At 30.1% G+C, this 16,658-nt stretch overlaps 1 protein-coding gene across 1 annotated transcript; it reads right to left on the minus strand.

The window, feature by feature from the left end:
* Nucleotides 1-4,806: 4,806 nt before the first annotated feature.
* Nucleotides 4,807-6,324, minus strand: LOC109809422 (uncharacterized). Its single transcript, XM_020372731.3, has 2 exons — nt 5,666-6,324; nt 4,807-5,094 (listed from the first exon to the last, which is right to left on the minus strand). Exon 1 carries the CDS (start codon nt 6,295-6,297, stop codon nt 5,683-5,685), a length of 615 nt encoding a protein of 204 aa, XP_020228320.2. The 5' UTR covers nt 6,298-6,324; the 3' UTR covers nt 4,807-5,094; nt 5,666-5,682.
* Nucleotides 6,325-16,658: the final 10,334 nt, after the last annotated feature.

The following is a 16,658-nucleotide window of genomic DNA, read 5'->3' on the forward strand; positions in this document are numbered from 1 at the left end:
TTCTAGATAATTAAAAAAGGTCATCTAATATATCGCTATATATTAAGTCTAATAATATTGAACGTGAAGGTGTATTAAAAAAAAATCAAATCTCATATCTACTAAAGATAAGATAATAAAAAATTCATAAGTATTTAATTAATAATTCTCATCTTAAAATTTTTTTTTATAAGACCGAGTTAGACTTAAACTCACCTTCAAGAACATAGAGGACTTTCCAAACAAACACATGTCTATAACATCATTTCTTTCGTGTGTGTATATATATCCAAAGACCAAAGTTATACATAAAAATGTATATGATATATGTGTTTAGAATGATAACCCATGTCTAGTTTTAAGTAGAGTATCTGTCTACGCAAATATTACTCCAAATTCAAACCAAATCATTAGTGAAGGACATTTGTTTCAACAATAGTTTGTTAAATACTCTTGAATTTCGATCTACAAGAAAAATGAACTCTTTTTCGTACTCCTAAATATTTTTTCTAAAGAGAGAAACTAATAACTTTACACGTTAAATAAAATCATACAAATTTGGTTCGTTAAATCAAATAATTAATCCAGGACTTTGTTTCAGTCGTACTATTTAAGTCATACAAAATTAGGTTTCAGTCATATTGATTGGTACTGTTGACAAAGATGATTGATGAATAATAATACACTTATGATTAATTGCAATGGTCTTTTCCTCCTAAATAATTATTTCTAATAATTCATAAGCAACAACTTTCATAAGGGAGAATGATTCTACAGAAATTAATTAAATTTCCTTATATCTATTATTTATTTATTTAAGTATTCATTTACCCCTTCATTTGTCAAAGAAGAGGATCCACGAAAGGGAAAGATAGAAATAATTATCAAATAAATGATAAATATTTCTCATAATAAGGATTCACCTACCAATACGAGTCAAGCATCTGACTTAAAAAAACAAAGCATATGCTGTACAGTAGGGCATTTTCCATGTCTAGATAATGTTTGTTATAAGAAGTGTACAAAAATGTTAGGAAAACAGAGAAAAGTGACAAATTTTGCAAGACATTTTGTTCTCTACAATCAGATCCACTCTCGATCTGTTTTCTTCTTCTTAATTAATGTATATTCATATTATACGTAGCACCTTTTCACACCAATCAACAACGTATATATCTTGTTAGCACTCAAAATAAAAAACCTAGAAAAATTAACCATATATGAAATTTTATTCGAAGATTGATGTTTATTATTCATTTTTTTAAGGTTTTGATGCATATATTATCTTTGAAATCGTTGCGAAATAACATTTGACAAGGGATTGACTCAAATGAGAACAATCGTTCCCTCTAAAAGAGATTGGAAATTACTTAAAAATTATGTGTATAAATGTATACACCAATACAATCATATATGTATGGTTAAGTAGTTAAATCTAAATTCAATAATTTATTTTACCCACACGCACACGCGCGCGCATATATATATATATATATATATATATATATATATCACATATATTTGCGTTAATTTGAAGTTATATACAAAGTACATGTTACCCATTTGAAGCTTGTAAGCTACTGTATTTTGCTATAATTAAGATAATTATCATTGTAATGAAAAATAAGACTTAATTTTAATGCATTCTTAGTACAAAATTTTTATTATTAAAATCATTTTCAAATCAATAATGAAATTTGACTTTCGTTTGGTACATATAATGAAATTTGACTTTAACGAGTATATTCTATCACATAATTCCATAACAGGGTAAATGTATTTAATTTAGAGCGTATTCCTTTTTGGTTTATTTTATTTTATTAAATAAAGAACATCTTTAAAAACATTACAAGGATGGAAAGATGAAATAATATGTGTAAGATTTTTACTTCCGACATTATTATTACTGTAATTTTGACGAGTAAAAAAGTATCATTTGTATACATACAAAAATATTTTTATGATAATTTTTTTTTAATAATTATTAACCATGAGCAATGGGAAGAGAAGAAAAGAAAAATAAGTGAAGTTGACGTAAAGAGAAGCAAATAATATTATAAAAGTGTTGCAAGAAAATATTATATGAATAATTATTACTCCCAAATCATTATTATAAAATACTATTAACATAATCACACTAATTATAAGTAATTATGTTAGATAATTTTATTAAATAAAATTATAATATACCATTTTTACTTTTCTAATTTATAATTAAATTGTCATGAGAAAGGTGAAGATATTATTATATACCAAAATTTATGCTAACCTACATTAATTAAATGACACAAATAGTAATAATTTGTATTTCTTAGTTAAGTTATCCAAAGTTTGAATTACAACTTTAGATATAAAATAAATTATATTAAAATTGAGAGGAGAATATTCATGATATCTATAAAGACTAATTACAACTTTTGACAATAGATTTTACTTTATAAAAATTATAAAATATTTTATGAAAAGGACTATCATTTTATTAAAAATGTATCTTATAAAAAGGACTAAAAAAAATATTATATTATAAATAATATCTCAAATACTAATTTCCACAAACACTATTATCTAAACCTAGAAACCACTCATAATAATCAAACACTATTGTCTTAACCTATTAGGAATCACTCTTAATAATTATAACCTTATGAGTATGGCTGTGGTAATTAATGTTATTTAGTTATCAGATTAATTTTAAATTATTAAAAAAATTTCTTATGAAAATTAAATTAATATTCAGTTTAATTACAACAGGAATGTTAATTATTTGAAATTTTTATGTAATGGATTAATTGGTTTCTCAGTTGGCGTTTAGATGGGAGATTCCTACTCCTTTTTACTATTAAATTATTTTATTATTAGATAATTGCTTTTCTTTAATTTTTTTAATTATGTTATTGGGATACAATTATTTATTGACTTTATTAATCATTAGTCTTTATTCAAAAACTTGATTAATCACTTTTAAAAAAGTCTCTTTTCAACCACATTTTGGACATGTGCAAGACTTAAATTTCAAATCTTACTCAAATCTTATTTAAGGATATCGAATTCAATATTTCACATATTATATAAGAAATTTTTGTTTTCTTTACCGGTTAGAAAATAATTCTATGGATGGATATTCAAACTTCACTGCGTACACACATTCTAAAATCTTCGATTAAATTTGTATGACATGAACATGCTATATCACAAATCCTCCTCCTCCTCCTTCTTTTTGTTTCTTTTATTTACTAATTAAAAATTCCTCTCAATCAAAGGTGGAGAAAATTTGTAGAGTTTAAAAAATATTTATAGAGAATATAATACATTTACTTCACAATCTTAAATCCGCGGCTTGTGAGATGCACAACTCTTCCTTTTCCTGAGTTAAATGCTTTGACAATTTGGAAGAAAAAAAATAGTTTTTCTTTTCACTCAGAAAATTGTAACAATAGATTTGAATCCAATCAAACCTAAAACATTACGTATTGTAGTGTTAGATATGACGTTGGAAAAAAGAAAAAAAGAAAGAAAAAAAAAAAATGACTTGTACGTAAATAGTTACGTATTTACTTTCTGTACTTGTATACTTGTGCTCCACTTAATTGTATTAAAAGTAATGTAGCAAGAAAAGGTCTCACTCGTGTGGCAAAAGTTGTATACATTAATTGAAGTTGAGTCATACGATTAATTATTTGAAACGCAAACTCTCAAAAGCACGAATTATTCCTTTGCAAAATTACCTACTTCTATTAGAAGTCATTTGAATCATTATTAACAAGGCTTGGCTTAATTTTCGCCCTCTGCGTACGGAAAACAGTACAAATAGACTATGATCGTAAAAGGAGGATATATTCATCTACATTCACTGTATATGTCATTCATGGACTACTTCATAATATATAGTGTCACTACACGATCGTAAACATGTTTATATAATTAATGATATCATTCAATAATTCATTTTGTCAACATTAAGTTTTAATTATTTACGGGAAAACCTTTTAATTTGATTATTTAAAGTTATATATGTTGTTATATTAATTATTTGTCAAAATAGATTTTAAAATTCTATATTGTGATCGAGTTGGTCTTTTAATTAAATTTTTAACTTTCTATCAAATTAGTCTTGCAAAATTTTAAAATATCACATAATATACCATCCAGGCTTCGCCTTAGTTGATTGTTTCCCATCAAGAATGAGACTTAAATATTGTCCAAACAATTTGACCTACGGTTCAATATATTAACACTTGTATCTAATAACTCCTTAGTTGTATTAGGAATTTCTAAACATAGAAAAATGTTAACAAGGATAAAAATGAGAAAAGATAATAAGTTAGAAATTTAAAAATTAAAACACCATGAATTTTCAAGAAAAATTAAAATATGACAGTTAGTGAGGAATTTTTTTTTTTTTTTTATCAAACTTTAAAATTAACTAGTCAAATAAATTAGCAGCTGGCTATTTTTTGTGCTAAATGCATTATATGTCCGAGCTTCTCCAGGAAAGCATCTAAACTGTAGTTTAACACTTTGTGGCACTAATATTTTGTTAGAATCAATCCCATTTGATAATTTCATTAGACATGCTTACATTGTTTAATTTATTTTTTGTTATTTTTTATATTGTTGAATAGTATGTAATTAAGTAGTGAATAATGTGTCGATAATCAATAATTATTTCATAAGTCAAATAAACATTATTAATGTACGTATTCCCGTTTATTAATTTTTGAAAAAAAAGGGGCACGTCATTTTCCTTAAATGTTTGCTTTCTTTCTTGCATGTCAAGCTCTTGGTGGGTATACCAAATTCTAGAAATTTTGAATGGAAAGTTCAAAGTGGAAAATTCAGGGTATTTAATTTATTTATTATAAAGTATAAATTGGCATTACAAACCCTGCATTCTCAGCAGTTAGAAAACCACAATGCACGCAGGACAACGAGTACACATGGATCAGATCTAAACAGTGCCTTAAACTTTGAATACATAAAATACAAAATACAAAATAAAGTAAAACCAAATTAACACTACTTTCACAAAAAGCATTCCACTCTTCACTGTATAAACTGTATGGTGCTTCTTCCATAATCAATCCATCTCCTTTATTTGCACTTGTTCTTCAGATCCTGAAAAAACAAATGCGCGCGTGCATTATTAGTTTGTCACAACATTTAATAAATTAATGAGTTCATAATTTAATCATACTAGGGAACTTTTTTAAATTCAAAACTAAAATTATAGTCTCTAACTATAATTGTGATCACTGTGTTAAAATTCTAGAAGTTTACGAATTTGTAATTTAAAGTTTGAATGAAATAGCATGACAATATACATTTTAGGACTTAAAAGAGATAATTCTTTTTATCTCTCAAAAAAATAGACTTCTTTTTAAATTGCTATTTGAAAAATATTTATCTTAATATTTCTATTCAAATGCCATTAGTAAAATATTATTGCACAAAATTCATTTACTAACACCTTTATTAGTAAAAATGTACATCATATTAAATATAGATAATAGAATACAATTTCTCAATTTATTAATAACAATCATATTACTAGTATCTTAATTGACTAAATAATTTTTTTAAAACTATAAAGACTAAAAAAGTTAATTTTAAATTTGAATGATGAAGACAAATTTTTTTTAAATTAAAACTAAAATCATATTTAAGTCAGATTTTGTATCAAGCTTACCATGGGTGCTATAGTATCTAGTAGTGGTAAGGGGGAGGCGGTGATGCATAGACATAGTGTGGTGGAGGAGGAGATGGATACTTGTATGGTTTCTTAGGTGGTGGTGGAGGAGAAGGGTATTTGTATGGAGGTGGGGGTGACTTGTACTTGTACACTGGTGGTGGTGGAGATGGGTACTTGTATGGTGGGGGAGGAGGTGATGGGTACTTGTATGGAGGAGGAGGTGATGGGTATTTGTATGGTGGTGGTGGAGGAGAAGGGTACTTGTAGGGTGGTGGTGGAGACTTGTATTTGTAAACTGGTGGTGGTGGTGATGGGTATTTGTAGGGTTTCTTATGGGGTGGAGGAGGAGAAGGGTACTTGTAAGGTGGGGGTGGGGACTTGTATTTGTAGACTGGTGGTGGAGGTGAAGGGTACTTGTAGGGCTTCTTTGGTGGTGGTGGTGGAGAGTGGTAATAGTAAGGAGGTGGAGGTGAGTGCACTGGTGGTGGAGGAGAGTGGTAGTAGTAGGGTTTAGGTGGTGGTGGTGGAGATGAATAGACGTACTTATCTGCTGAGGTTTGAGATGGCAAGGTGAGAGAGACTATTGCCAATACAAGAGTGAGAGTAAGAGAGGCCATAGGAGACCCCATTTTCTCAAAGTGGGTTTTGGTTATGCTATAAGGAAAGGTAGTGACCCCTTTATATAGTTTTTTTCAACACGTTAACACCGACTAAAGATTCATATGGGGGGAGCTGTACTTGGAAAATTTTGATCTATTCAAACTTACCACCTTATGGGATTTGTTAATTAAATTGTATATACATGTAGAGAGTATAGACATATTCTCGGTTTACTACACTGTAGAACTTTAGAATTTTTAATAAAATTATAAAACTATTTGATATTTAGTTATATAGATTTAATTTATAATATTGTATAATATAAGAAAATGATAATTATGAGATTACTAAATTACCAAATATTTGAATTGTTTAAACTTGTATATGATCATATATATATCATCATATCTCTTCAACTAAACAAAGATCCAAGAAGCAGTTCAATCTCCCAAACATGGGCTTGAAGGAGGATTTTAATTTGAGCAATAGGCTGAGAAAGTCAAGACTTTGCCAAGCAGTCCAACAAATGAAAACTTGCTTATCCTCTATGGATTGTACAAGCAAGCCACTGTTGGAGCTGTCAACACTGAACGCCCTGGAATGTACTTCAACATGAAGGACCTTAATTGCTAAATGGGATGCATGGAAGGCTAGCTGTTGAAGGGAAATCCGAGGAGGAAGCGATGAGTGATTAATTACATCACTAAGGTTAAACAACTGCTTGAAGAAGCTGGCATGCCTGCTTGACAACATTGTCATGTCCTGCTTTCTGATTCTCTGTGCTACAAGTCCTCATCAGTGTGGAAATAAAAAGTTGCAAGCTTTTATCATTATAATCTTAATTACTCCTAATGATTTAGACATGTTGTTTTAAGTTATCTGTATCACTATTATTGGAAATGCCTGTAGACAGATCAGAGATGCTATATGCACCTGAATTTGTGTCTAGTTTAATTTAAATTTAAAGTACTTCAATTGGTTAAATATATATATATATATATATATATATATATATATATATATATATGTATGTATATATATATATTAAAAAATAATGCTATTTACAATACCACATGGTAGAAAAAGAAAATACTGATATAAAATAAATATAAAAATTGAGGTGTAGAATAATTTAGATTGATTATATTTCGTGTTTGGCAATTGGCAACCAATAGATTTTGGATCGGAGACTGCAATCTATTGTGTTGGAAAATAGCCACAAATCAGCTGGTAATGTTGACATTACCCTTATTTTCTTCGTAGAAAATGACATCAACCTTATTTATAACTATTTTGGATTTGTATGTGAACAAATTTCAACACATAAATTCATAGATAACAAGTATGGATTTAATATGTTTTAATTAAGTTTAGTAATTAAATATGGTTATGTCTAAGTTTAGTCTATGTAGTTATTTTTTTCATTTTTAGATTCTAGTTTTTTTTAATCCCAAATGGATATCTAAAAACTTATGTGACAGCTAGAAAATGAGAAATAGAATGGAAAAAAATATATAGATATAATAGGTGATGAGAGGATAGACAAAACAAAAAATGACGAGTGCTAATGAAGTGTTTGAAAAAATAGTATGTAAAAGTATGAGTGTTCATTAGTTTGAGTCAACCAAATAAACCTAATGATATGAATTGAACTAGTTAAATTAGTTTGAATTTTTTTGTTATTCAAGTTAGATTTGAACCAAAATAATTAAAATTCGATGATGAGTGGTTTGAGATATCAAATTCACACTTTTTAGATCTAAATCAATATGAATCAAACCAACTATTTATATATTATTATTTTTATTAGTTAACATAGTAAATATTGTGTGTCATTTTGAAGCATTTCTTTGTGTTTCAATTTCAAATTCAAGGCTTCATAAATAAACATTCACAATTGAAAATTTTCAATGCTCATTCCTTTTAATTATTTTTCTTCTATTATTATAAATAGACTCGTATGATTTAATTAATCATTCATATGCTATTTTTTTTTTATTATAATTTATATTATTATTTAATTGGTGTAAGTCAATTACACTCGAATTTTAATTTACATTCTTTTTATGTTAGCACTATTTATCAATTTTGAGACAAAATTATGTTTTTAACTTTTTTTAATTCATTGAATATCTAATGACTTGAATCAAACCAACTCGTTTAACATCAAGTTGATTTGATTTGGGTTTGACAAAAAAATATTTTGAAATCTAAATCAAACCTAATTAATTAAAAGTAATTAGTTTAGATTTGATTTTCTTCGAAATCTAAACAAACTCAACCCGTAAACACTCTTATCTAAAAGTCATTATATTTAACTTTTGTTAATTTGTTGATGATGTGGTAAATAAAATGACACTTCAGTTATACCATTTCAAATCAAACCACATGTTTAATGACATGGAATTTCACAGTTTGACTATAGTGATTAGACTAGTTAAAAAAGTTTTCGCATACACCATATACATATGAGTTATTGAGCGGAATAACTTTACCGAGAGTTATTTTGTAAGTTATCTTAAATCAAACATATAAAATTAAAAAAAATATATTTATAACCCCCCTCATATATATATATATATATATATATATATATATATATATATATATATATATATATATATATTAAATGTGACTTTTACTAAGTACTACACCGCTCAATAACTTTATATTAAATGTGAATTTGGTAAATCCAACTGTTAGATTGAAAGTTCATATCTCTTATAGATTATATATACAAAACTTTATATTAATCCAAGATGATTTAATACTTCATTTTTATAAAACAAAATTGATGTAATATATTCATTTCAAAATACACTAAAATATGAACACTTTGATTACCTTCCAGTTGTTGTTCAATTTTAAGAAAATTTGATATACACGTATAAAGTGATATGAACTTTCAATTTAACAGTTAGATTACAAAATTCACATTTAATATAAAGTTATTGAGCAGCAAAATACTTAGTAAAAGTTACACCGGTATAATTATAACCCCCTATATTATATATATATATATATATATATATATATATATATATATATATATATATATATATATATATATATATACACATACACATATATGTATACAGGGACGGATGCACGTTTGGAATAGTGTGGTACTTGCCCCTACTACTATTTGACATATACATAATTTTTTATCTAAAAAAATAATATATTTTAAAAATAATAATTATATTCTAATAAAATAAATATATAGATTCAGAAACAATGTTTATTTATTTGATATCTGTCAAATTTTTGAAAGAAGTTAATTCTTATGTGAAAAAAAAATTCTTAATAATGACTTAATTTTTTTAAAAAGTTTAATTATAATATATATATATATATATATATATATATATATATATATATATATGTGTGTGTGTGTGTGTGTGTGTGTGTGTGTGTGTCTTGATATTTACATATATAATGTAATATATTAAAATAAATAATCTTTTGATAAAATAAAATTTATAGCATGCATGTTTATCTTTTGTGTTTTTTATTTATTGTATACGTTGATTGAAAAAATCAAAATAGTAAAATTGCATACATTGATTAAAAAAATCAAAATAAGAAAAATCAGAAGATTTATGTTCCATTTAGAATTGTTAGTATAAGATATATTTTAAAATAATTTATCATCTTAAAATATATATTAGATATTAAAAACATATTTATATCATAAATAAATTAAAATTTATTTTCATAAAATTTAACATTTTTATTTTTATTTTTAATAGTGTTAAATTATTATAAAATAAGTCTTTATGATTGTAGTTCTATCCAAACATTTAAAAATTGTCTATGATAGATAAATAAGTCATACTTAAGATATATATTTTTAAAGAAAGTTAGGTTCAAACCAACTAAATTATAATAAAATAGTGTGAGCTAATTTATTTTGATCTTTAATACTAATCGTAGATATAAAAAACTTTTAATTAATTATAATATATATTTATACCTTTAAAAGTTATATATAAAATTTTTAAACTACAAATATATATAAGAAATTAAAAATGAGAAATTAAAAATAAGAAATTAAAATAAGAAATTAAAAATAAGAATTAAAAATAAGAATTAAAAATAATAAAAATAAAAAATTTTCGACGGATTTATATTTCCGTCGGAAATTTCTGACGGAAATATAAATCCGTCGGAAATTTCTGACGGAATATTCCGTCGGAAATATAAATCCGTCGAAAATTTTCGACGGATCCATATCCGTCGGAAATTTTCCGTCGAAAATTTACATTTTTCTTGTAGTGATAGTAGAACTAAACTTAAATATGTCACGATGAAAGAGTAGGGAAAAGACGAGGAGTGATATGTAAGGAACGGTGGTGTACCTGTTTGAGGACACACTAGTAATCTTCTTGTATCCTGAGGGCCAAATGGGAGCTCCGAGTTGCAATATAGAGGGGGGAGGCACCTGTAAGAGGCACTTTGACGCTCAAGTCAAGACAAGCATGAATATTGATAGTAGCAATAAATGAACATTTTGTGTGATTATTTATACTAATCGTAATGGGTCCAAGCATAGTGGACCTCGTTCCATGATTACCAAATTAGGTAATGCAGTGACTGATGACGGATTATCCCTTAATCTCATGTTATCCTCATTAATTGTGATTATCACATACTACTCATGTCATTGACTCAGCCCTTTCGATCTTCGGTTAGGCTGAGAGGTGTAGGCCGTATGGTGAAAGCCATATGCCTTCTAGTGGTATACTTGAGTATCTCGGGTGAGGCAGTGTTTTCAGTTCTCGGTTGCCAACAAGGCCAAGATGGCCTTAACAGTTTCGAGGAAGCGTCACAATGCATGTTTCATTCGGCTGTCTCGACTGCTAGTATGGTTGAGATAGTGTGACCAAAGGGGTTAAAGGAGTTATTGAGAAGACACCGAAATACATGTTCGTTTGTCCGTCTCGGCTACCGATATGGCTTAGATAATGTAATTGAACAGTTAACATCAAAATGACTAAGTGAGTTGGTACCTGACACGTTGCATCTCATGTGTCATGACACGTGATCATCTCATTCCTTCTAGTATACAAGCCCCCAAGCCTTGAGAAGCAAAGTGATGTGAAGGTTCAAAGTAATGGAGAATATTTAGGGTTGCAATGGTCGCGACTCTTCAATGCTAGGCGTTACAGTTCGGGAAGTTGAAGGGTTGTGAATCTTGGACCATTGGATTGTGGTCATGGATTCCCACGGTGGGCGCCAAAATGTACCTGTCTAAGGGCACACTAGTAATCTTCTCGTATGCTGAGGACCAAACAGGAGTTCCAAGTCGCAATACAAAAGGGGGAGGCACCTACAAAAGGCACTCTGATGCTCAAGTTAGAACAAAAATGAATATCGATAGTAGCAATAAATGAATAGTAACCATACCACATTTTTTTGTGACTATTTATTCTAACTGTAATGGGTCCAAGCGTGGTGGGCCTCATTCCATGATTACCATATTAGATAATGCGGTGACTGATGACAGATTATCCCTTAATCACGTGTTATCCTCGTTACTTGTGATTATCACATACTACTTATGTCATTGTCTCGGCCCTTTCGGTCTTCTGTCGGGATGAGAGGCGCGGGCCATTTGGTGAAAACCATATGCCTTCTAGTGGTATATTTGAGTATCTCGAGGAAGGCAGTGTGTTCGATTCTCGGTTGCCGACAAGGTCGAGATGGCCTTAACAGTTTCGAGGAAGCGTCACAATGCATGTTTCGTTCGGCTGTCTCGACTGCCGATATGGCTGAGACAATGTAACAAAATGGTTAAAGAAGTTATTAAGAAGACACCGAAATACGTATTTGTTCGACCGTCTCGATTGCTGATATGGCCAAGATAGTGTAGCTAAACGGTTAACATCGGAATGACTAGGTGAGTTGGTATCTGACACGTGACATTTCATGTGTCATGACACGTGGCCATCTCATTCCTTTCAATACAGGTGGTAACTAACATAGTGATATTGCCACTTTCTTTTTCTTGAGATTTCTCGAGAAGCACAGAGTAAAGGATCCATAGAGGATCTTCCAACAATGGGACAAGGTCTGGGAGGTTTTCATTTCTGGAAGAAGGAATAGATGGGGTTAAAGATATGGGTATGTAAGTGATAAGTGCTATGATTTCATTAAGTTTATGACCTAATTTGAAGCACTTATATCAATTTTCTTTGCTTTAGATCTTGTTTCTAACTCAAAACATATCTAAATTGTTAGGTGATCACATGTTGTCTTTGAATCATGTTTTTAGCTAACATACAAATATTTGGTTGTTGTTTTATAGTTTAGGAGAAAGTTATGAACAAGGAAGGAAGCAAAGGAAAAAGTGGTGAACTCAAAGCAGAAGGAATTTTTGGTTTAAGTCTCCAAGATAAGCCTCATATCCACGCTTAGCCTTAGCTTGCCAGAGAATCATTGGAACAAACTTCAATCCTCAAGCTGAGTGTGGAATTGGCGATGAGTGTGAGAGTCCTAGAACATCATTTTTTTCCAGACCTATCATTCACGCTTAGCGTGGCATCTCACGCTTAGCATGAATTGTGCTGACATGTCATTATTCACATAAGACAAAAGCTTTTATGACCTAAAAGAGAATTTTTCAAAGAGAGAAGAGAAGATAATCATTCTTGGAGTCTGTGTGGTGGCTGGAGAGCTCTAGAACCTTCAAGATGAATCTTCCTCCTTTCTTCATCATTTTGTAGAGTTCTACATGTCTATGTGTAGCTAATCTCACCCTTATTGGGGTTTGATGTAACTAAACTCATTCTCATGTGTAAACTCTAAGTAATCAATCTCAGTTGTTATTTAGTTTTATTGCTTTGTTTTTATGCATAATGCTTGTTATGACTTGATCACCCTTAACTTGAACTTGAGGTTTTTAAGAGATTGAGAAATGATTTTAAACCTTTGAAATAGAATAAAGCAGCTAATGGTGCTTATTGCTAGAGATAGAGTAAATGTCATTAGTCTTTCTTAAGCTCTAGTTTTTAAAGTTGGTTTCTTAATTAAACTATGCAAGAGATTGATAGTTTAATCTAGCAACTTAGACGCCAACTTGTAAGAGATTAGGGTTGGTTATTTTTTAGAGTGATTGATAAATTTTGAATGATAACTATTATGAGCTTAGTGATAAACATGAGAGGAAGGTTTAGTGAAGTCAAACCCCAAACATTTATTAATATTACTTTAGAATCAAGTTTTGCACCCTAAGTGTATGACACCCTCTACCTCAACATATATATAAAGTAATTATAAAAAAAAATAAAATTCTTCATCATTAAAAACCAAATCTCCAACCACATAAGGGTAAAAAGTTCACATTCATAAACTTAATCCAAATAATATGTCAGTGGAATTACAAATGAGTTTTCCATAATAATTTAATAAGAATAACATTCTAATCTAATCCTATCTATGCCCCGATGTCACATGTCCTATTAGAGCAAAGCCCAACATTGAAGCCTAAGTTTCATCACCGACATTCTCAGCCTCATGCTAATAATTACCTGTATAACAATCAAGGAAAACAACACAAAAGAAAAGGGAGTGAGAAACATCTGATCTCACTTTGACTCACAGTGTAGAAATACACACCGGATAGCCAAACACAAACAAGACATGTATATGTACATCAATATCACATTTCACTCATCAAAGACATAAAAATCACTTTAGTATATATAACATTAAAATGCACATGTAATGGACACGGACTATATATTATCATGCATGTGGTGTCAGTAACACATATCACATGGCGTATTGCCGCTAGCAATACACGAGAGTAGTCTAGGAGTACATATCGGGTCACACCCTCTACGCACTCTCACTAGAAGGACATATTACCAAGATCTCGTCGGGATAGCTAAGCCGCGCAAGATACATCCCACGCACACAATGGGCGAGACTGAGACTTACAAACCGAGTTATCCCCAATGACTAATCCCCAAGCTTTTACACAAGAGGGTCTTCCCTGGCAGTGTATTCCATATCGTACCTTTAAAAAAATTTATGCAAATGATGTATGTCAATCACGACTCTATGCATTCTCATATCATATTATCATGTCTCATTATTATATCACATCGTCATGTCTCATTGTCATATCACATCATCATGTAACATTATCACATATCCTCATATCTCATGTCACATATTCACATTTCACATTATATTATATTCACATAGTCTCCACAGAGCACTTTAATTCATATCAAAACTTGTTTATTTGCGAAAGTAAACACATATTCGTACATCTTATTCAACAAAGAATACAACAAAACAATCAGAAGGTAAAACAGGAAATATTAGAAATTTGTCTGTTTCTCATAGGGTTCCCAGAGGAACCCACAAAGCACTCTAATTTATACAATAAACATTTAAAATAGTACAATTTACTCATACAATTACCTTTTCAAACAATCTCCCTCTTACAATCACCAATGCATTCCTTTAGGGTTTTCCAGAGGAACCCATAGAGATCTCAAATCATACAGTTATTTACATATAAGAAGAGAAAATAGAAGAAACATATATAATTGGGAAAAATTCCTCATAAATGAGCATATAACAAATATAGGATTGGGGGTCAATGCCACTACCCAACATACATTTCCACACCCAGAGCAAGGTTTTTCACTCCCCCTTACCTGGATAAGCAGAAGATGAAGCTATAGAGCAGAATCAGGCTGATCTCCTTCTCTTGGTTCTCCTTGATCTCCAGAGAGTGTGTCCATAAACAATGTCAAAGTGCTCTATTTATAGATGTTAGAGGTGGCCAGAACGACCCGTTTCAAATTCGGAATGACCCGTTCTGGACCCTTTCATCATGTGTAAAATTCTCATCTAGAATGGCCCGTTTTAAAAACCAGAATGGCCCGTTCTGGGGTTGAGTTTAACTTACAACGACCATGTTTGGAACGACCCGTTCTTAAACCAAAATGGCCCGTTCGCAACTAGGGTTCTTGGCCATTTTAGTAGTTTGGAACGACCCGTTCTAGGCTACTAAATCACTCTTATTGGGCTTTGAGCCTTTTACTGCAGCAAATCAAACTCTTATTGTTTTTCGGTAGCTTAGTTGGTATAACAAGTGAATTTGTAAAGTATTGCGCAAGTTTCTTGGAAGACGATACTCATACTTTCATTGAACTACTTATACGATTTTGTACACTTATCAAGGGAGATAATAGTAAGGTATAAAGGAGTTCAATTGAGAAGGAACTAGAGCAACAACTTGATAGGATATATATATATATATATATATATATAAAGAGAGAGAGAGAGGAGATATTAAAATGTACGTGAATACCCCAATATATAGGAGGAATGAGTGAAGTTCTCGGGGGAAGAACAATATACTAAAATATAAGGTGGGAGCTAGTTCTGAAGTGAAATAGAGTGAATAGATGGCAAAAGTGTACGGAGATACTAGGAAAACATATGTACAAGCAATCAAGGGTGGACAAAGTTGTATAACCACAATCTAGCAAAGGAAACAAAGGATGAAATAGGATAAGGATTTGTGGCAAGGGCTAGACATTAGAGTGATAGAAGAGAATAACTCATGGCTCCAGGCCAGTTGGGTTGGACGTCTTTAGGATATTACTATGTTCGACAAGTTGAAAGATTTTGATAAGTTTGGAATTGATAAAGTCATGAAAAGAATAAAGAATGTGGTGCATTGAGCAAAGTTAATTTAAATGCGAACCAACATGTTCCTCTCGATGTATCAAGTGTGGGAGGTGAAAATGACTTTGTGGCAATAAAACACAACGTTAATAATCAACAAGCATGTGAGAAAGATGTTGAGATACCTGGTCCACATAATATTGGGCCTATGCTAACACTAAGCCCACATTAGAAGTAGAAAGATGGGAGTGGCCCTTTCTTATTTGCAGCAAATATGGGAATTAACATTTATGCACTGCAAAGAAATAGTTGGGCGTGAGGGTATGATGACACAATAATCCCGTCAGAAGGTTTTATGCAGAAATCCTGATGATATCCAAATCCAAGAAGAGGAGAGTCAATTGAGTTTTGCACAACCGAAACACATATCTTTGGGTCATGAGAAAATGATGAGGCTTCAAAGAGGTGGTGTTGAACAAATATGACATCCTCCTACCTGAATAATTAAATAAAGTGTTCAAAACTTGTTTTAATCATTTTTTTTATAGAAAACTTCATTTTAAATGATCCTTAAACCAATCCTAAGTTTTCATATCCAAAAAATCCATTTTTGACATCAAAAAATTGAACATAACCAATAGATAAATGCAGACTAGAATAGGATAATCACGATTTTTTTTCTTCAGATTTTATTCTTCAAGATCAAAAGAAACTACCTCAAATATGATTTCAATGG

The sequence above is a fragment of the Cajanus cajan genome, chromosome 1, assembly GCF_000230855.2.
Source record: "Cajanus cajan strain Asha chromosome 1, NIPB_CcT2T_4, whole genome shotgun sequence".
In the NCBI taxonomy this organism is placed as follows: Eukaryota; Viridiplantae; Streptophyta; class Magnoliopsida; order Fabales; family Fabaceae; genus Cajanus; species Cajanus cajan.